We start from the raw sequence: 23,345 nt of genomic DNA on the forward strand, positions 1-23,345 counted from the left end.
TTGGACTTCCTGCCTCAGGTCTGTTTCTTGGTGTACAAGATTCAGTTGTTTCGGGTGGCCTTTTTGTTTTGTTTTTTTGGTGCCCTTGGGTTGGTGAATTGGTGGCCTCCCGGGCCAGTGCTTCAGCTGCGCTGCTCCTGTCGGATATCTCTGTATCTGAGGGCGGTTTGGTTCTGTTAATTTGACAGTCTAAGATGGATTCAAGGGTTCGCATTGGCGCGACGGGCAGTCCTTTTTGTCCAGTAGCTATGGTTCGTGGGTTTTCTGGCGGTGCGCGGTGGTATTCGGGGTTCCCTTCTTCTCCATCAGAATGTGTCATCATTGAGCTGTTTCCAATTTTCTCAGGTGCTTAGGGCTTCTGTAAGTGGCGTGGGGTTGGATTCTTCCTGTTATACTACTCACTTGTTTTGTATTGGAGCACTGACCCGAGCCAGCGTGTTGGGTTTCCATTCAGATGCGCTTAAGCTCTTGGGCAGGTGGCAGTCAGGTCCCTTTCAGCTTTATGTTCAGCCTCATATGTTAATAATCTTCCCCCCTCTCTCTCCCTGTTCTTTTCCTTGTTGTTCTTGTCGTTGTCTGTTTTTGCAGGCCTGGCTCCCCGATATGTCTGCATCCTGGGCCATTCGTACATGTATTGGGCAGCCAAGCGGGCCAAAGCCAGAACATATGCACGTAATCTGGGGTTCCCATGTGATTTAGTGAGGGTACATTTGAGGGGTTTGTCTTGACACCAGCTGTATGCAGAGTGCGCTCAGCTTACATACTGCGTTTCGGGCCGTTTACATTAGTGCTCCATGCGGGTGGGAACGATATTGGCCAACGGCGGTCAATCGACTTAATTAATGAGATGACGCAGGACATGGCGCATTGTTTTGCGCTCTTTCAGGAGTTGACGCTCATATGGTCGGAAGTAATTTGGCACTCTGAGCTGGAAGGGGAGAACTGCAATGTCATGAGGTGGGATGGGGTTCACTTGGCTCCCATTGGTCTGGACATATTCAACTTTGGTTTGCAATCAGGTGTTGAGGCTATCTGTGTGGCATAGCGCGCAGGAGGGTAGCGTGGCGGGATCCCTGGACAGCGCAACTGGGAATAAAGGAGGAAGATGCAGAGTAGAATTGGGGAGACGACAGACTGCATGAGGGCTGATGGCAAGTGCCGGCTGTTTCTTTGTCTTATTTGGGGTGGGGGGCAACGGGAAAAGGAGTAATGGGTCAGTAGTCCTGAAAGCAGCCTTACTGAATGCAATAACATAAAAAAGGACCCTATAGTCACCAGAACAACTACAGCTTAATGTAGTTGTGCTGGTGAGTTTAATCAATCCCTGCAGAAATTTTCATGCAAACACTGCCTTTTCAGATAAATTTACCGGCGGACCCTCGAATCGCTGGTAATAAGGTACATTTTATTACCTTTTAATGGGCTAAGCTGGGAAAGTCACCTAAATAGTGGTTTTAACACTTTAGGGTCAGGAATACAAGCATCTTGTTGGGTTTATTTGTCTTGTTCCTGAGGTTTAACTTACTCTGTAGATAGGCGTTTTTTAATGGTTCTTATTTAGCCATTTATTGTTCATTTCATGAAAGTGAAATTTTAAGTGGGGTATGATTTTGGATCGATTTAAAAAAACAAAAGCAAACCGTTTCTACTGATACAAACCAGTAAATGAAGCAGTGTAATTAGTATTACCTAAAGCAATCAAGAAGAATTGCTAATCTTGCATAATTTAGTTTTAAAGGGACACTATAGTCACCCAGACCACTTCAGCTCAATGAAGTGGTCTGGGTGCCAGGTCCCTCAGGTTTTAACCCTTCAGATGCAAACATAGCAGTTTCAGAGAAACTGCTATGTTTACATTTGGGGTTAAGCCAACCTCTAGTGGCTGTCTTCCGGACAGCCACTAGAGGCGCATCTGCGATGCTGGAGGCAGGGGGAGGAGAGGTCAACAGTGCTGAGGGAGCCCGGCACTGGATTAAGGTAAGCTGCTGAAGGGCACTATAGTGTCATGAAAACCGCTTTAGTGTCAGGAAAACATAGTGATCCTTTAAATGTTTAAAGAACACTATAATATTAAGAATCTGAAACTGTTCCATACACAATAGTACCATCTGCCACCCCCTACCTCAAGATCTCCCCGAGGCAGCAAATAAAGGGTTATAAACCCTGTTTTTACCTGCCTAATTCCAGACACGCTGGATCGGGCTCCTCCTCCACTGTTATCAAGGCAATTCAGGAACCTAATGCTCAAGGCCATCGCCATAGGAAAGCATTGATACAATGCTCTTCTATGCGGTTTTTCAAGATGCTGGATGACCATGCAAAGCGTGAGAATGTCCAGCATAGTTTCATGGAATCAAACTCTGTTTGTAAACATTGCAGTTGCTCTAAAACTGTGATGCTTGCTGCTGCAGGATTAAGAGGACAGGGGAACTGCACTGATGCGTGGTGTGGGTGCTGGTTTGGTTGCCTATAGTGTTCCTTTAATTTGTATTTACTAATGCAACATCAACAGTGCACACATGTAAGTGCTTACTTTAACTCTTCAATATTTATACATCAAGGCCCAGGTTATTGGTAAAAAAAAATGTTTAAGCCACATTCTGCTTGTGTGTATTTCTTGTACCATATGGAAAATAACAAGAATTGTGAAAGCTCCCCAGTGTCCTGTGGAATATTTACCAAATTAAACAAAAAAACACTGACATAATGTTCTGTGCTTGTTTACTATTTTACTGTAATTTTCTGTTTGCTTGTCAAGTTTTTCCTAACAAAATATAGATGGGCCAAAGACCAGGTCCAGAACTTCTTTGCCACATATTAATCAACAACCATTTGATTATTTTTTTTTGTTTGATTGAATTGCGAAATGCTCTCTCTCTGCTTAGGAAATTGAGAAATGTTCAGAGGTTTGTTTGTTTGTTCATTTTTTTCCCACGTCCTTGATGTTAAAATGTATTGGAGTGGTATGCATCATCACCTGTATGTAACATCAGACTTTCAATTTATTAATCCCATGATAATGGATGTTGGTGAGAATTTAGAAATGCAGCAGTTCCTCACTGAAATATTGGAAACTAAAGCCAGAATGTATATCACTTTTTTTTTTTTTTTTTTTTTTTTTTTATTCTTTATTTTTGCAATGCATATGATGGTAACATTCAGGCACGTGGTACCCCAAAGGCAATCCGCATGCATATTTCAAAACAAAGAGTGATAACATGGAAAGCATTAGGGTATGGTAGTACAATGCACTATTTTTATATTTATGAACAGGCTTAAATCACGCTATTTGTAGATTGTTTTTGTTGAACATGCTAAACTAGGCAATTTTATGTATATGTTAGTAATCTATGAAACAGACGATTATATCTGCGTTAAAACCCAGCGATGCACATAAAAACGAAAAACAGTGGTCTAATATTTATGTTCGTGTCTACAAGCTGAGATACATGCTAGTGGATTCGTTTTTGTAATCGCTTATGTAGTCGCTATGTGGTTGCATATGTAGCTTATCTCATCTATACTTGGTTAGGCTTAAGTAAGATTGTTCGATTACTTGTTGAACTGACAGGTATACTTAGGAATACCCTACATTTATGGATAACATTAGCGTGTCACAGTTGCTTAGAACATTTGCTCATACAAGTTGCCTAGAACAGTAATAATAAAGCATAGTGGGGTATGCAGCTTGAGAGTGGGGTTGCGTGTGAAGACAGACTGATCTGCTGAGAGGGTGAGAAAGGGGCATCTGGTACCGTCCGTGTAAGCCCAAGGTAAGTCCCGTTTTGTCCCTCAGGATGGGGGCTGTCAGTGTAGAGTAGAAACTGCTAGTAGTCCTCTGCGACGGGACTCAGTTCCAGCAGCGCTTGCAGTGTGTGTAGCTTTACGGCTCCCCGATTTGCGGCTGTGGCTGGAAAGGGTGGTGACGAGCTGTGCCCTCCATTGATTCCCTGGTCGGGTAAGTGGCTTTTGTGGCGCTCTCATGGATGTGGGAGTAAACATGTGGCTTGCCATTGTAGATCTGCCCAGGTGCAAACTCCAAGCTCACTTGTGTGCTGTGTGTCGCTCCTACCCAAGTGCCATGCTGAGAGGCTGCAGCTTTCCCTTTGTCCTGTGTCCGGTGCGGTCGCCGTACCTGTAATCAGACAGCTGTTGTGGCTCAATATATATCGAAGGAGCGGTAGTATAGGTGCTCTGAGCCGCCGCCATTTTGGATTTGGGCCTTGTATGTCCGGCGCCGTGTGGTCAGCTCTCAGGTCGGCTTGCGTGCGCCCCAATGTGGACCGGGATGACCCCCCCGGCCCAGAGGGGGGGGAACAGGAGCCGGCAGGCATTAAACATTCCAGCGTGGGGCAGTATAGTAGGGAGACAGGGCAGCGGCCGTCCACCCCGCTCCCCCTAAAGTAGGCCGCAGCCTCCAAAGTCCCGTGCTTCCCGTTGGGGGATCCAGAACTCCCGATCTCGGGGTCCGCTACCCTTCCCACCGCTGTGTGAGTGGTTTCTCGCTGTTTGTGGGTTTGGATGGCTGCCTATTTTGGCTCCGATGTCGGATTTCTCCGGAGCCCATCCGCCATGCGACCGGTCAGCATGGCGGTCCGGCCCCGCCCCCTGTATATCACTTTTTGTGCAAAATAAAAATATACCTTTAGCAATGTATGTATTTATATGATGATGGACCAAAGTAAACAAATTAAGCTGCGGGTTGTTAGGTGAAAACTGGAGTGGACAGCTGTAAGTGGAAGAATTGTGGGAAGGGACGTCTGCATGAAATGTTGAAGCAAGAGTTATGAAGGTAAATTGGAAACAGAAGTAGGTAAATGGATTTAGTGAAATGGCTAGAAGCAGTTTTAATTCTTGAAGCAAGGATTCATGTAATGATTTATTTAGCTTTGAGTTGGAGGTCAAGCATTTTCAATATCTGATGGGAGCTCACAAGATATTATCCAGTGGATAAAATAACATAATTTGTTTTTTTATTTATTTATTTATTTATTTTCATTTCCTGTTAAAGGGTAAGTGCTCATTAATTTATTGCAAAAGTATTGCCTGTAGAACAGGCACTTCTGGCCATCTATTACTTTCCAAGCAATGTAGGAGTTGTAGACCATCAGCATCAGTTTCAGTTTCTTGCTGTAAAATGTTTTGTAAATTCACTGTGTAAAGGACATATAGCATGCCTCTCAACCATCTCGATGTTGGCGGGAGAGTCCTAATTTTTGTGACTGTTCTGCTATGTTTGGGGCCGGCTAAAATGATTGGCAGGCAGCCTGGTGGCACCTGCCAGACCAGACTGATTTGGTGTGTGATTTTGGTGTATGACCTGCCAGGCATGTGGATGAACATGCCCCATTAGACCACTTTTGGGCAAACTCAGTGATGCAATCTTCTCATGGGCCCACCCCATTACTCCCCTCCCACCGGCATCCCGATTGTGGGATAGGCTATGTTGGGAGGTTTGATATAGCTCAAACTGAGGAAATGGTTAAAGCTGAAAGAGGAATACATGGAGATGAAGGAACTGTATGTAGACAAGGATGGTCTTTTAGTTTACATTTTCATTGGGCTCCTATTTCTCTCTTATTATTTTAGAAGTACTAAGCAGACATGATAAGATTTCATGGTTTGATGGCGTAGTTTACATTTATCAAAGTATAATCTTATTGTATGTTTTGTTTAGATCCCATTTATAAAACAAACACAATTGGTTTCCTATCTTGCAATGCAGGAAGAAAGATTGAGAAGCCTCAGCCGTGTTTATATAACCGTCACGAGATTTATAATAGTTTTTCCTTCCAAAGAAACAGAATATTTATTCCCTGCATTCTTCTACTGTCAAACAAAATGATTTGTACAACCATGATGGTAATAGTAGTTACATTGCTCTTAAGAGAGGCATATATTCTTTCATGTATATGTTTAATTAAATTATATTGGAGTATTTTAACCATAAATTCTGTTTGTCAGAATGTTGTTTGCCCGGTGTTCAATTCTGACAGCGTAGAACTTTCTTAAAGAGCAAAATGAGACTTTATTTTACGTATTGATTCACAGATTCCTTTGCTGGAAATAAATACATACATCTAAGCAGAATTTATTTATTACACATTTACAATATTATTTTAGTAAAATACAAGGTACAGACAGGTATACAGCAATAAACTCTGTTATTGATAAATGAGTAAACATGCCAACATTAAAATACAACTAAAGAGCTCTTCAAGTGCAGGTGTAGCGGCTGCTATCGGCACTATTTCTCCTCCGTTATCTAAGCAATATTTAATCTGACTCCCTCCAGGAGTAGATCCTTAAGATGGCAATTACCAAAAAGAGACAATTTCGGAAGGGTAGTGTTTTCTTTGCAGGTTTAACATGTCTCTAGTGGCTGTCTTCCTCACAGCCCCTTGTGGTGTTTCTTCTGCTATAACCAAGTAAAACTCTGTTGTAGATCACATGTTGCTCCTAGAGCAACCTATGATTGTTGCAGCGCTGTGTTGCGCAGTTACTAGCCGATGTACCGGGAATAAAAAATATTTGGTCCTAATTAATAATTTTTTCTATTATCAACTTCATTCGAGTTGCTATTATAGCAGCATATATTTTCATATTGATGTTTGTAAGTGATATGGGTCTATAATTACGGACATCTGTTGGATTTTTATTAGGTTTTAATATTGGTGCTATGTTGACCTGCAGCAGCTCTTTTGGCACTTTTGATTTGTTAGCTATTTCATTATATAGATTGGTCAAAGGCTGAATAAGTTCTTGTTTAGAAGTTTTATAAAATGGGTTGCTAAATCCATCTGGGCCTGGGGTTTTATATACATTAAACTTTTCTATCGCTCTATCTACTTCATTAGTGGTAAAGCAAGCGTTTAGTATTAGTAAGTCTGATTTTGTTATCTTGGGTATATTCATATTTTTTAAGTAATTTTTTTATTGTTTCTTTATCCGCAGAGAGCCCAAGATTATACAATTTATGATCAAATTCATTAAATTTTTTGCCCATTTTCACGGGGTTGAGAATATTTCACTACTAGCTTATTAATTCTATTTTTAGAATTACTTTTTTGTAATTTTTTGTAAGATTTTTACTTGCTCTGTTCCTAACGTAGTAGTTATTTATTCTTAATTTATTCAGAGTAAAGTAGATTTTTTTCTTCTGTTTTTAGGTTTATTTTATTTTGCAGTTCCATCAACATTAGTTTGTTTTAGTTTGTAGGTTTCTGTTTATTTAAATTACTTTTTACTTTATTTTTTCCATATTTATTAGATTATAACTGCCTTGTAAGTACACCAGATATAGTAGAATAAGCTAACTCAGGTGTATTGTTTTCATCATAGAAATATTGTGATAGTTTTGTTAATTCGTCTTTTTTTTTTAATTTTACCAATTTCTACTATAATAAAACTGATCCGACCATGTATTATTTTTAATCTGAATATTAGGAATTTAATTTGCCCTAACCAAACATATATCTATGAGCCATGGACCTTAGATAAATGCTTGTAATCTCTACCTTCAAGGATGTATCGTTCGCCAGGCATCATATAATTCAAACCTTGTAAAAATACTATTCAGTTTCATTGATTGACTGACATATTTCTCTGTTGTTGGAAGTATTTGGGATGTTTTATCAATTCTATGATAAATAGTCTTTGTTACTTGCAACAGTTTTTTAGGCTTTTTATAATCTGATTTTCTTTCTTGTTGTTTTTTTTCTTTTTTCCCCCCCTTTCTTAACCCCTTTCTTTTTCGTTCATTTTCTCTTCTCCTTGTTTGTTCTTTTATTTATTTATTTTTATTGCTGTGTGTATTGCTTTAAATTGTATACCTTGTTATAAAGGAGGAGGAAACTTAAACTCTGGATAGGCAGAAAGTAATTTAAAAATAAGTTGTGGAAAAATCTCAGACGCTCTCAATCAGGCAGTCTTCATCACCACGTATTATACACATAAAATCTGTAAAGTAATTTCTAACTCTTAGAGTCTGTGTCTCTCTTGAATTATGCTTGTTTCTTATTTGATTTTTTTTATTCCGTTATTAGTTCTTTGTCTAGTTAATCTGCTTTCTTTTCTCTTTCTTATCAAGATCACCTTCAAACACTCTTTGCTCACTTTTTTACATTTTATTTTTATATGGATTTCTCTTTTTTCCCTTCAGAAAGTCAAACAATCAGTTAATATATGATACTGTTTTTTTGTTTGTTTGGTTCCGGATTTTGATCACATAAGCACAGAAAGCACAATAGTGTGAGGAGTCCCTCCACAACTGGAAAACCAACTTTCCGAGGCTCAATCACCTCCACTTGTTAGATGTTCAAGGCTCACCTCCTCACATCCTCGTGTACCCTTGTTATTAGGCAGTATATGATTTTACCGCATGTAGGCTTCACCACGGAATACAGTCCAGTCCTTATTCCTGCACTGTTGCAACGCACAACCTCTGTCCGCTTTTGCCAACCTTGTATCCTATGTGCTTCGAGGCTTTAGTCAATAGTGCCGGACTGTGTATCAGCTTGGTAATCGCGTGCTCAGCCCCTCGAACGCCAGGATCGACCACTTCACACTCCCCTTCAGACTCCCCCTTACGGCACGTGCACTGTTACGTCATCACGTACCCCTTCCCGAAAGTTTTAGTTCTATATTGTGTGGAGATTTGCAAAAAATAGGAAGTCTTTAAAATCTTTATTTATTTTAGGGTCAGCGAAAACAACTGATGGAAGTGAATGGTTTTGTCTGTTTAGTGTTCAGTTTACCTGTGAACTTATTGTGAACTGATCTCCATTCTGTTCTGGAGTGGTATTCCTGGGTTCCTAAAGCTATAGGGTGGCAGACAAGGAACCAAACACTGCCCACATTAGAGGAGACCATAATATTGAAGACATTTCCTCCACATCTTGAGGCCCAAAATGGCGCTGATCCAATATAGTCAGTGTAACGGAGCATTGTACAATTATCTTGAAGAAAGTTGATATAACTCTTAACACTAAGAAGAGCTTATGAAAGACATTGTGAAGCTTATAACCTTGGAACTATGAATTTTCTGTTGAGATTCATATGGTTACTGACCCGATTAAGGCATTTTTGATGGGTGCACGGCAGATCTGCAGAGAAGGCAGGCAGATACAGAACTGAAACTACAGAAATAACAAAAACTATCTTAAAATGTGCACGTTTTTAACAAAACCATTTACTAACTCAACCCAAAACGAATAACTAGCAATTATTTGATCATGTTCTAAATAGAAAAGACACAAAAAAACTAAATTCTATATGCAATTCATTATTACAAATACAGAATAAACCTATAACTCTGAAAGCTATACAAAATGGGTACAAGATTTAAGAACTCCTATTATATTAAAGGAATGGTACAACATAATGAATAATACAAGAAAGAATATTCACTGTCTGCATTTAATAGAACTCCAATATAAGTTGATGAAAAAGAATATTGACTGAGGCATTTTTTGAAAATATGTGATTCCAATAATTTTGTCATCAGCTTATTTTTTTTTTTTTTGTAATGCTATAATGTAGCATAGAATAGAACCACACTAAAGAGAGAAAACATTTTTTGCATTTGAGCTTCTAGATTTGATAGCTGCATTCCATGTAGCAGGTTGGGAGGGAGACTATTTCATTGTGTGTGGACCAAGATTAGCACATTCATTCAGCAACAATGGCAGGCCTGTGATAAAAAAAAGTACATATCTGATAAGTAATAACCCATGAACTGTGCTATTTCATCAAATAAAGTGGTCTAATTGAAATTTGCTTATTATTTATCCATTTTTAGGGAATGCATAGAGAGAGTGTTGTCTTAATGAAAACATCAACAGACACATACATTTTCTTAACATATTTTCATATTTTCAAGGTCAGGAAGAATGGCCTGTCACAGAGCATCACCCAAGAGGAAAGAAAAAGACAAGAGGTATTTATCCAGTTATATGATGTCTGATGTGTTTTTTAATGTTCCAAAGTTGACCTATGGACTGAATTAGTTTGAGTTCTGCATGACTCCTGGCTTATCTGTATGACCATCCCATACCTGGCATCCAATCAAACTGTTTCTCAAAGCTCCTGCTATAGAGACACAAAGGGGGTGTCCACGGATGGAGAAAATGGGCAATACTGACATTAAAACTGGAGTACATAACACTGTCTCATCTGGAGTAGATGTGGATTATTTGAAGCCCAGTCTTCAAATGGGGAGGCTTTAAATTATATTTAGCAAGTTAAAATATGTGCACATCACCAAACTCTGCTATGCTGTTGGCAATCCATGATGTGATATGATTCAGATAAACTGTTGTTGGATTGCTAAAGTTATATAAAATAAATAGATAGTTACATAGGTTGAAAAGAGACATGTGTCCATCAAGTTCAGCCTTCCTCACATCTGGTTTTTGCTGTTGATCCAAAAGAAGGTAAAAAAAAAACACCCTGTTTGAAGCACTTCCAATTTTGCAACAAACTAGGGGGAAATAATTCCTTCTTGACCCCAGAATGGCAGTTAGTGTTATCATTGGATCCAGAATATATTACATAGTTACATACCTGAAAAGAGTTGTGTGTCCATCAAGTTCAGCCTTCCTCCCATATGTTTTTGCTGTTGATCCAAAAGAAGGCAAAAAAAAACAGTCTGAAGCGCTTCCAATTTTGCAACAAACTAGGAAACCATTCCTTCTTGACCCCAAAATAGCAGTCAGATGTCTCCTTGGATTAAGCAGCTATTGCCCCACTAATTAAAAATTATATCCCTGTATGCTATGTTTTTGCAAGTATTTATCCAATTGCAGTTTAAACATCTGTATAGACTCTGACAAAACCGCCTCTTCAGGCAGAGAATTCCATATCCTTATTGCTCTTACTGTAAAAACACCTTTTCTTTGCCTTAGATGAAATCTCCTTTCTTCCAGCCTAAATGTGTGACCTCGTCCTATATAAAGCCCTGTTTATGAATAGATTTCCAGATAAAGGTTTGAACTGGCCCAAATATATGTGTTTTAAAGGACCACTATAGTGCCAGGAAAACATACTCGTTTTCCTGGCACTATAGTGCCCTGAGGGTGCCCCCACCTTCAGGGACCCCCTCCCGCCGGGCTGGATGGTGAGGAAGGGGTTAAAACTTACATTTATTCCAGCGCCAGGCGGGGAGCTCTCCTCCTCCTCTCCGCCTCCGATCCTCCCTTTCGGCTGAATGCGTATGCGCGGCAAGAGCTGTGCGCGCATTCAGCCGGTCTCATAGGAAAGCATTTACAATGCTTTCCTATGGACGCTTGCGTGCTCTCACTGTGATTTTCACAGTGAGAATCACGCAAGCGCCTACAGCGGCTGTCAGTGAGACAACCACTAGAGGATTTGGAGGCTGGATTAACCCATTTATAAACATAGCAGTTTCTCTGAAACTGCTATGTTTATAAAAAAAAAGGGTTAATCCTAGAGGGACCTGGCACCCAGACCACTTCATTAAGCTGAAGTGGTCTGGGTGCCTAGAGTGGTCCTTTAATGTTATCATATCCCCTCTCAGGCGCCGTTTTTCCAAACTAAAGAGTTTTAAATGTTTTAACCTTTCTTCATAACTAAAATGCTCCATTCCTTTTATCAATTTTGTAGCTCGTCTCTGCACTTTTTCTAGTGCCATGATATCTTTCTTTAGAACAGGCGCCCAAAATTGCAACCCTACAGTTGAAAACGTATATCATTGAATATTGTTTTTGCAAGTATGCATCTAGTTGCTGTTTAGACATCTGTACAGACTCTGAAAGATGATTAACACACCTTCGTGCATTTTACTGTTGTAATTTTTTATTTTTATTTTTAAGTAAGAAAATATTCTGCATCTCTGTACAATGTAGATCCAAAACAGATAAATATATGATGGATAATATAGACAACTGAGAACCTGAGCATTTGATCAAATGGGATTTATAGTCTAAAGGAAATTGAGTATAATTATACAGATGGTGAAAGACAGAGTGGAAAGTAAACATCAAGTTTACCGTTCAACACTATAGGCCATTTCATGGTTGGCCTGTTGTGAACAAATCTGAGGCAACTTCTTTTATTCATTGTAAATAGAGAATTTTCGTGTACTACATGCTACATTCAGACAGTACAATCCACCATTTCTGTAAGATAACATGCCTCCCAGAGCATTACCAAGTTAAACAAATATTGAGACAGTTATAGCCAGTTAAGTGTTCATAAATAAGTAACAATTTAAAACCAATTGCCACTACAAAAGATTATATGAACAAGAACTGTACACAATTGTGGGAAATCAGGAATGAATTGGCTTGTATGCCAACTCCAGGATCAGAATTTCTATATTTATTAGTGATTCCTTGAGTATACTACAATTCTTATCTCTTCTTTTGTTAAATGAGAAATTGAGTATTACTAGAGTTTAATGAAAACGTGCTCTAATACTTTCTCACAGGCAATGTTTGAAGTCATATCTTCTGAGCATTCGTATCTACTCAGCCTGGAAATTTTAATCCGGATGTTTAAGAATTCCAAGCAACTGTCTTCCACGATGACTAAAACGGAAAACCATCATCTCTTCTCCAACATTACTGATGTGTGTGAGGCAAGCAAAAAGTAAGGATTTCAGAGTACATAGCATATATTTAGCATTTGTTTTACTAAACTGTGAGTTCTGCTGGGCTGCCAACAATTTTGTACAACATAAACCAAAACCACTGAGTTTTAGAACTCAGGCAAAGTAAAGTTTCTTTTTATTTATTTGCCAACATGTCATAGATTGATTGTCAACTCCCCATAATCCACTCTTTAGCACACCAACTGTTTTGTCTAAAAAATGAATATGTAAACACAATTCTGAAAAGAATTTACAGACGTAAGTAAAGAATGGTACCGTAGTTTTATTATATTTTTTTCTTTGTCTTCTGTAGTTATATTTATGTAAATGATTTGTGACAATGCAAATGTGGAGTAGACAATATACAAGCACACACTTATTTTTGTACACTTACAGTAAACCACTAAAATTAGGGAATTCATAAATTGTCATGAATTTAAAATTAATGGTCAAAATAGCCAAACCATAAACAGAATTGACTTAGGTAACTTTCACTAATTTGGATATTTTGTCCTAAATGTTAAAATTCACTCTGAATTCCTGGCACATCTCACTTTAGTGAATAAGCATATTTGTGACCATTTTGGATTGTTTTCAAAATTATTTAATATTTTTGGGTAAACCTTTAAACTGATTAAATATTATGAAAATACGTTAATTTTCTAATATTTTGTTATCTATATATTTATATATGGTGTATGCTTTGATATTTAAAAATGTTGAACAAATCATTTGGAAAGCCTATTCAACAATATTAAATTGAGGCCTTTATTAGGAACCCTTTCTAATACTGGGTACGACTCACGTTGCCCACTGAACAGACATTATTCTTTGTGGTTTGGATTCAGTAAGATGCTGGAAAAATTCTGCTCCAAAATAAGATCACACGGTTACTACAGGTTTATCAGCTGCACATTTTAATGTGAATCTTCCCTTCCACCAAAGGTACATTATTGGATTGAGATGTAGTGAATGTAGATTCCACTGGAGTGTAGATCTATGCACTTATATTGTTTTTGCAAACTTCTGACCTTTGTATATGTGCATCAAAGCAAAAACTGATATTCTGCAGTACAGATGTACAGTATTTTTTCAATTTTCTACTGTGCAGTTGTGGTGTACCTGTGCCCAATGTAGCACCAACTTCCTGTTAGCTGACTTTAGAGGAACCTGGTGAGATCGTCTGCTGCTTTAGCAACTCCACTTCAAGGTTACATATGTGGCTTCATAAATGCTCTTTGGCACATCATACGTAAATGTTTGTTCCTTTTGATTAATGTTACGTACCTTTCAACTTGAACCAGTCTGGCCATTCTCCTCGGACCTCTCTTATTAACAAGCTATTTTCACTCGAGGATTGTCACAGTGTAAACTCTAAAAACTGCAGAAATGACAATCTCAGGAGGACAGTAGTTTCCAGAATAAAAAAAAAAAAAAAAAAAAAAGAATACACTAGCCACTTTGCTGGCACCAAAAATCATTATATGGTCACTTTGCATTCTGATGTTCAGTTTGTCCAAAATTTGAATCTCTTGCCCATACTTGCATGTTTTTATGCATTGACTTGCTTCTTCATGATTGACTGATAAGGTTTACAAGTACGAGCAACCTCATAAAGTGGCAGCTGGCGAGAATATGATACAAAATATTTTATGAAATACAGTAAATACTGGTATATATTATAGCAGGCATTGTCTATGTAGACACGAGTAGACCACGCTCCAATAACTCAGTGAAGGCCATAGCTGCTGAATGTTTTCTGCAGAAACTAGAGCTTGCTGTAATTGATGACAAAAACCTGTAGCCGTTGTGAGAGACGCGGATTACAAAACCAACAGTCATTGTGAAAGTGACTGATCATAAAGAAACTATAAAGTTTTATGCTCGTGTCATGTATGCTTGATAGCAAAAACCTATGGCCATTGTGAGAGACACTGATAACAAAAACCAATAGTCGTGATGAAAGTGACTTATCATAGAGAAAAGTTGTATGCTCAGAATAAAAGTCTGTGAATATACAGAGTACCCATTAAAGCCGTTCTACCAACAGAAATAAAAAAAGAGCATTCCATGAAGATAAATCCTAAAGTTATAAAGAATGGTGTTGGAATTTTGTGTCAAAAATTCCAACACAGTCAAAAGATAACAAAAGATAAAATAAGGACTACTTTCTCTTGTTGTAAGTCTCTGCTTTGACAAAAGACAGAGCTACCGCTGTTAAGGCATTGCTAGCTACAGCTGTGGTAATCGGGGATTGTCTTGCTCGTCATGAGATAATGTCCATGGAGGCTTCTGTGGTCTCATGGGATTCTCCATAAACATTAGTCTTGTACTTTTGCACATGCACCAGAGTACAGAACTGACATGGACTCCTTGCAGATGAAACACTAGGAGATAAAGAAAGAAGATGGAAGCGTCAACCTAGCTGCACCCCTGCACCTTAGCTGCACCCCAAGCAGCAAAGTTACCATCAGGAGTCTTTGCAAAATATACAGAGACCCTAAAAGGTGAAAGAGACATTTAAAAATGGTTTCTTAATTTCTGCTCTGAATTTCTTTTTTTTAATTTTATTAAAAAGGTCTTTAATACTGTGTGCATTTTTCAGGAGAATTGCTTTTTAGCAACTGATGATATCTGCTTAGGACGTATCCCATCTACGCAATGTAGTATAATTCATATCAAAATGTTTATAGCCTAAATTCCTTTCCTGATACCTCTTGCGGTTTGCTTTCCAACAATGCAATAGGTATTTGCTAGATTCTCTATAATTTTGTAAAGTTCTTTACTATACATACATTGTGGTCTTTAGTTATGTGTTTTGTGTTAGTGAAATTATGTCATTCTGTTTGTCAAACATACATACAATGTAAGGTGGAGTTTCTTCTTGTTTACAATAAGTCACAATTAAAATGGGATTTCTTCTTATTAAAAATAGATACCCTAGAGATAAAACACAGAAGGACACATCATAGTGCAATATTGTCTGAATGTTTTATAAATATCAGGGAAATCTGTGAAAATAAACTCACAAAGCGAGAGCCTATGGAATAAGGCTCAATTTTCCAGCGTTGTGGGATTAAGGTTCCCACTCCCTTCTTTGTGCTGCCTGAAGGTGATGGGTAATATGGTGTCCTCTCACAGATTAGTACAGGAGGTGGTAGTGCAGATCAGTGCAGGAAGTAATAAATAGAATGATGTCCTCTCACTGGTTGGTACAAATAGTATAAAGTGCTTTATTAATAAAGTGCACAAGAAAAATATAAAAAATAAGACCTTACAGTTGTAGGCAGTCTTATAGAGAGAGTCTCTAGTAGCAAAACGCGTTTCTCCTCTTGATGAGGCTTCCTCAGTTGCTGTAGATTCTTGCTGTGGGTGTTCCTCCTTTGTAGTTCAAATTTCGCGCCGTTTTCCCGGCTCAATTATTCAATCGTAGCGTTTTTACTTCCGCGTTCCACAAGTGGAACGCATAGATACGGTCATTTCCGGTTTCGGCATATGCGTTCCAACAGTGGAACGCATGCATTCCGGTTCCGGTTTCCATGTATACAGGCATAGTTCTGTGTCCTGTTCGGTCTCATTCTCCAATATCAGTCCATGGAGGATAATTATTGATGGACAATAAAGTAAATGTTAAAAAGGAAAGCATGATTAAGAAAAGAGCAAATGCCTATTAACATACAATCAAATGCAAAATAGAGGAAAGTATTATTCCTATGGAAATGCAAGACATCAATGGATTTCTATATGAATCTTTTAAGATAAAATGAAATAAAATAAAACAGCCCCTAAATAGGTAAAAAGTCATTTAAAACTATTAAAAAATAGATGGTTCAAACGTAATAGTGACACTGAATATTTAAAAGATACTCTGTATATTAAAAAATGGGTTGACTAAGAAATGGGAGACTTTTTTAGAAAAGATGTTGATCGTGTAAAAATTACCCAATATTTAAAAATGGCAAACCTCAAAATCTGAATTAAGACCATGGGGGATGAGGGTTTTAAAGGTATATATGAATTTCATTTCTTCTTTCCCTAATGCTTTAATGTAATTACCCCCTCTCCAATCCCTTTTTACTTCTTTAATTGCACAGAAGAACAGGTTCTCCGGATTTTTGTTATGAGTATCCTTAAAATGTTGCGATACGCTGTGTGTTTCCAGGCCATTTTTAATGTTACGGATGTGTTCGGCAATTCTAGTTTTTAAAGGTCTGATGGTTCTCCACACATACAGCAGATTACAAGGGCATTTCAAAATATATATAATACCTTTGGAGTGACACGTGAGGTGGTCTTTGACAATATATGGTTTCTGAATGATGTCTTCTAAATTTTCAAGGTGTCTCCTTGTCTGTTTCGTTATTCTGCATGGGAGGCATGTGCCGCAGCCATAAAATCCTTTAAGATCCTGAATAAAATGTTTGGGTTTTGTAGGGTTTAGGTGACTTTTGACTAATATATTTTTAAAATTTCTGGCTCCTCTATATGTTATCCTAGGTTTTGGTGGTAAAATTTTGTGTAAAATAGGGTCGTCTTTTAGTAGGTGCCAATATTTATTTATAGTCTTATGTATACGCTTGTTGTGTCCATTATAATTGCAAATAAAGGGAACTTCATTAGTATCAGTTCTCGTTCTCTTTGGTTTATATTGTATAAGTTGATTCCGTTTTAATTTACCTACATCTTCTAAATCTTGATTCAAGGTGGTTTCGTTATATCCCTTCTCCATGAACTGCTGTTTAATGTAGAGGGCCTGTTCTAAATAATCGCTATCTAGTTTGCAATTGCGGCGAATTCTTAAAAATTGGCTCCTAGGGGCATTCTGTAGCCAAGGGTTATGGTAGCAACTACTGGTGTCGATATAACTATTAGCGTCCACTGGTTTAAAATAATTCTTGGTGATTATCATGGCGTCTTGAATTCTGATGTCGAGATCTAAAAAATTAATGTGGTGGGTACTATAGGTGCTAGTTAAATTGATGCCATAGTCGTTAGTATTGAGGTATGCAATAAATTCTATTAAGGTCTCTGTAGTGCCGGTCCATATAAAAAAAGATATCATCTATGAAACGGCAGTAGGACACCAAACTCGCCCCCCATGGATGCCCTTGAAGTACAAATGCCTCTTCCCAGAATGACATGAAGAGGTTGGCATAGCTTGGGGCGAATTTGGTGCCCATCGCCGTTCCACAGATTTGCAGATAAAAAGTGTTCTCAAACCAAAAGTAATTGTGGGTTAAAATAAGTAAAATACCTTCTAAAATGTATTGAATTTGTTCTTCTTTAAAATCAGATTTTTCTAGAAAATGTTTCACTGCTGCTATTCCTCTCTCGTGGGGTATAATGCTATATAGTGCAGTAACATCACAGGTGACTAATGTATTGCCTTCTGTCCATTTTGTTTGTTCTAAAATTTGTAAGACATGGATCGTGTCCTTTAGATATGTAGGATTTTTTATGACAATAGGCTGCAGAATGGTGTCTATGTACTCCGAGATTCTAGTTGAGATGGAGTCTATGCCTGATATAATTGGTCTTCCTGGGGGATTAGTTATATTTTTGTGAATTTTGGGTAATAGGTAAAAGACCGGTATTTTAGGGTTGTCTATCCACAGGTAGTCTGCCTCTTTATCAGTAAGAATCCCTAAGCTTTTCCCTTTTTCCACATACTGTTTAAAATTTTTTATAGTATCATTAGTGGGGTTATGTGTTAGTTTCTGATAGGTGGAGGAATCTGAAAGTATTCTATTTGCTTCTTTAATGTATACATCTTTGTCTAGAATAACAGTTCCTCCCCCCTTATCGGCAGGTTTGATCACTAATTGATCATTACTTTTGATTTCCTTTAAAGCTTTTTTTTCCCTTATTGATAAATTCTGTTTATATTTATTAATTTTCCCAAAATTCTCCACGTCCTTCATCACCATTGTTAAAACAGTCAAACATTGTCAAACATTGTCAAACAGTCTAATATGCCTCCAACCAAAAGTGCCGAACCTGCACCAGGGGATTTACATTGTTTTTTCAAATTCAGATTTTAAAGTGCATGTAAAAACCTGAATACAGACTATTCATCTTAATATGATTATTCAACATATTAAAATATCCAATAATTATATAAAAAAAATATCTAAAATATCAAAATATTAGAAAATTAACATTTTCATGATTTTAAATATTTTTAAGAGTGCATAAGTATTAAATCATTTGGAAAGCTTAAACAACAATATGAAAGGGACACTATAGCCACCAGAACAACTTAATGTAGTTGTTATAGTGTGTATAGTATGTCCCTGCAAGTATATTAATATACTTGCAGTGTTTACACAACTGCATAGTAACACCTCTAGTGGCAGTCATTCAGATGGCCACTAGAGGTGCTTCGTGGGTTAGTGCTGCACAGTGTGCAGCACAGACATTGAGCATCTCCATACTCTGCATGGAGACACTGAATGCTCCCTACAGAGATGCATTGATTCAATGCATCTCTACGAGGAGATGGTGATTGGAGCAGCACAGCGTATTGACACAAATGCACATTAGCCTCCCAATACTTTCCTATGGGAAAGCATTGGCTTGGCTGAGATCATAAATTTTGATAATCTGAGCTAAGGAGGCGGAGATGAGGCAGAGCCATCGCTGGTGAACCCGCCCAGTGATAGAATAAAGGTACTTTTTTACCCTTTTTAAGGTGGGCAAGATGGGACCAGCCACATAATACATGTTTTTAACATTATAGGGTCAGGAATACACGTTCATATTCCTGACCCTATAGTGTTCCATTAAATTAAGGCTTTTTTTTTGCACTGAGACAGATTGTGTCTCTGACCCTGTCACCCCTGGAATGTCTTAGGCATGTGGTTACTTACATCTGTCACAATCTCTGCTGCATATATAATGCAAGACATTATGAAAGGGCTTCTTGTGGTGGAAGCTGGTGCATATGTTCTTTTACACCAGGCCAATCTTAGAGCTGGGATTCAGCAGTAGAGTTTAACCCCTTAAGGACCAAACTTCTTGAATAAAAGGGAATCATGACATGTCACACATGTCATGTGTCCTTAAGGGGTTAAAGGTTTTCTCTAAATACATGCTGAAATAATCAGATGTTACAGCACTCACGGAGTGGATGCTTTATATATCAAATCAGTCTGCTTACACCACAAAATGCTGATATAGGGGAGTCCTAGGTAACTATCTGCTGGAAATCTTATACCGGTCGGTGCAACGTTCTTATTATGTGCTATCCATTAAGTTTTACTTAAAGGGACAGAACACTTAATCTCACTGAAGTGGTCTGAATGCAGTGTCCTTGTCAGTTTAGCCCTGCAGCTGCAAACTTTGCAGGGTTAAGACTGCTCCAAGGCGCTTCCTCCAATTTCAAAGAGTTTGACTCCTTGAAATGATGCTTGACGTCCTCACACTTTACACGAGGAATGCCAGCTTCTTCAAATCCCCCATAAAAATGCATTAAGTTGATGCTTTCCTATGGGGAAGGCAAATGAATGTGTGGGTCATGCCACGCATGCGCATTATATTCCCCCCATCAACTGATGTAAGAGGAGGAGCATGACCCAGTGTCAATGAACCTCAGCGCTATAATCAGTTAAGTGTAAAAAGATTTTCCATCTCTTTATTTTCTGAGGGTGCGAGGAAGGGGGGGGGGGGGGCAGAGAGACACTATAGTGTTAGGAATACATTTTTGTGTTTCTTACACTATAGTGTTCCTTTAAGCAAAATGCTGCATTACATCACTTAAATGGAAACGAGTTCAGATTTTTAATAGTTAAAGGGGAACTGCCACTGCTCATGATTTTTAATTTGATTTTTACTTGCTCCTAAATTTAACAAATATGTATTTTTGAAGTGTGAAAAATAAAATTTAGAAATCCACATCTCTTTATTCTTCTCCTTTTCAATTGCAATGTTTGCCCTGACTTTTCTGATTATGATTTAATTTGCTAAATCTTTACTATAAACAGGGAAGGGAGCAGCATTAGAAAAAACAACAACTTTTCATGCAAGTTATATTTGATTGGTGTAAAGTCCAGAAAAGTGACGGTTCCCCTTTAATATAACAATGACAGATCCACTTTGACATGCTCGTGTTTTCCATGTTTATTAAAGGGAAGTGCATACATTTTCAACATGTAAATCATTAGAAATAACTTGTTATAAATATTCTTTTTGTCATGTGTCCAATGGCTTCGGGTCCAGTGGTCCTCAATATGTGTCCGAACAATGCTATTTCTGTGTTGATTTCAATGAAGTCAGAATGCCTAGTTTCCTTTTGGAAACTGCTTGGATTCTGTTTTCTCTTTAGAAGAGGAGAATGATTTAAACAGACAGTGGTTCCCAACCATGTGTGTTTGCAGCGACCTTCTAATACAATATGTGGTTGTCGGAGAGCATTCTTTAACATCCATGAAATTCCCTTGGCTTCCCCTTTCAGCAAACCTCTGTTTGATACATTGAAAAGGGTTTGCCGTCAACATTGCTGCTGAATGGAATCGTAGTGTACAATTCTCTTCTGTAACTCCATCCAAAAAAACGTACTGATGAGATGATGTCTCGGGAAATTTAACAAGAGCTGCCTTTTACAGCTTCATTCAGATTTACATTTATCTTCTCGCTATACTTGCTGCATTGTCTGGAGTGATTCACAAATCCAAAAGGGCACATAACAGGACAGTTTTACTATCTATGTTAGAACAAAGATAGCTGAACCAAAAGAATTTGCTTCCTTTTCCACAGTTGTGATATCCTTATTTAGCTAGTCAGCTAGTTATTTCTTATTTTTTGTATTTAATTTAGATTTTTAAGCTGAGCATTAAAATTACTAGCAATGCAAATCTTCGAGCCAACAACACTTGAAGGTACAGGCACCCAGACCGCTTCATCTCAATGAAGAGGTCTGGGTGCAGTAAATCTGTCCCTTTAACCCTGCAATCTAAAACATTGCAGTTTTAGAGAAATTACATTTGTATTTCAGGGTTAAGACTGCCTTTAGTGGCTGTCTATTAAACAGCCTCTAGAGGCGTGTCTTTGATTAACACAGAGTTTAACTCCGTGAAACGACGCTTTGCATGAGGACATCCAGTGTCATAAAAATACCCATAATAAAGCATTGATTACGCCATTTATGTGATGTCGCAGGAGGTGGAGCCTGATCCAGCTCTGAGAGACATGAACTGCTGCGTGATGTGACTAATTTTTACTTAGTCAGTGCCGTGGAGTACCTCTATTGGCTGTCAGTATGTCAGCAACTAAAGGCATGTTGAGCCCTTTAAGGTAAAATTTCCCTTTATGCAAAATAGCAGTGTTTTACCTTGAAGGGTTACGCAAACAGAACCACTGCACCCAGTGCATTGAGTTGGTGTGATCTGGGTGACTTTGGTGTTCCTTTAAATGGGCATGTGAGTGTCAAAACTTGACTATAGAGCAGTGGAAGAAGGTTGCTTGGTCTGACCAATCAGATTTTCTTTTTGATCAGGTGGATGGCCGTGTGCATGTGTCTTTTACCTGGTGAGGGATGGCAGCAGGCTGCAATATGGGAAGAAGGAAGGCCACCAGAAGCAAGGTTATGCTTTGGACAGTGTTCTGGTGGGAAAATGTGGGTCCTGGCATTCAGGTGGATGTTACTTTGACATGTACAACCTACCTAGAGATTGTTACAGACCACATACACATGGCTACAGGATAATGCACCCTGCTATACTGCAAAACATGTTCAGTTGGTTTGAGGAACATGACAAATAGTTCAAGGAGTTGCCTTGGCCTCCAAATTCCCCAGATTTCAATGTAGTTGAGCATCTGTAGTACGTGCTGGAACAACATATACGATCCATGGAAGTCGCACCTCACAACTTGCAGGACTTAAAGGAACTGCTGCTAATGTCTTGGTTCTAGATAGCATAGGACACTTTCGGAGGGCTTGTGGAGTCCATACCTTGATGCAGCAGAGCTGTTTTGGAAGCACGAGGGGGACCTACACGATATTAGGCAGATTGTTTTAATGTTGTGGCTGATCAGTGTAATTGTAAATGATTGCAGACTATGTTGGTGCTATAAATACAAATAATGTAAAAAATATATATATATTGAATTGCTTTAAAATTGCAGTGAAATCCCACTGCAATATATTTTCCGGTCATTTTGAAAGTCATAAATGACCATCCCAGTTTAAATGTAGACACTTGGGATCCCAGTTTTTAGATTTGAGCTGAGGAAGGTCAACACTACATTTGAGTTTTTATGTAATACCCAGAAAATCTTATTCAGGACAAATTAAGTATACATCCCTAGATTATACTTGTTAATTTTAAATTGGAATACATTTATCTGGCTATTTATCCTAGCTGTATAAACACTGCTGTTTGCCAGATTTGAACATGATGGACTGCATTCCCACCAGTTGTATTGATACAGCTGATCTTACACTAGAGTTCATCTCTGCTGTCAAGTTGAGAATTTGGCATAGATCCCGATAGAATGTACTACAGTTTGTAACCATATAGCCATGAAAAATCTGAAACTGTCACGGATGATCTTCCTGTGTCTATGGAGCAGTCAATGAAAACTGTGGATAACATTTTATATTTTCTTATCTTATTTTTTAAACATTGCCATGACATTAATGTGGTACTTAAACAATCAGATTAGTGATAACATTTTGACAACAGTTAGCTTAATTTTATTCTTTTTTTTTTTTTTTACATTATGTTAGAAACCTTTA

The 23,345-nt window shown here is 38.2% G+C and overlaps 1 protein-coding gene across 1 annotated transcript in view; it reads left to right on the forward strand.

Moving 5' to 3' along the window:
- The window catches only part of ARHGEF26 (Rho guanine nucleotide exchange factor 26), a 168,276-nt gene that overhangs the window by 41,718 nt on the left and 103,213 nt on the right, over window positions 1-23,345 (forward strand). The window contains exons 5-6 of the mRNA XM_063442565.1: window positions 9,881-9,937; window positions 12,449-12,609. Of these exons, the coding sequence (XP_063298635.1) occupies window positions 9,881-9,937; window positions 12,449-12,609 (218 nt within the window). The remainder of the gene's footprint in view (window positions 1-9,880; window positions 9,938-12,448; window positions 12,610-23,345) is intronic.

Source organism: Pelobates fuscus, chromosome 2, assembly GCF_036172605.1.
Source record: "Pelobates fuscus isolate aPelFus1 chromosome 2, aPelFus1.pri, whole genome shotgun sequence".
In the NCBI taxonomy this organism is placed as follows: Eukaryota; Metazoa; Chordata; class Amphibia; order Anura; family Pelobatidae; genus Pelobates; species Pelobates fuscus.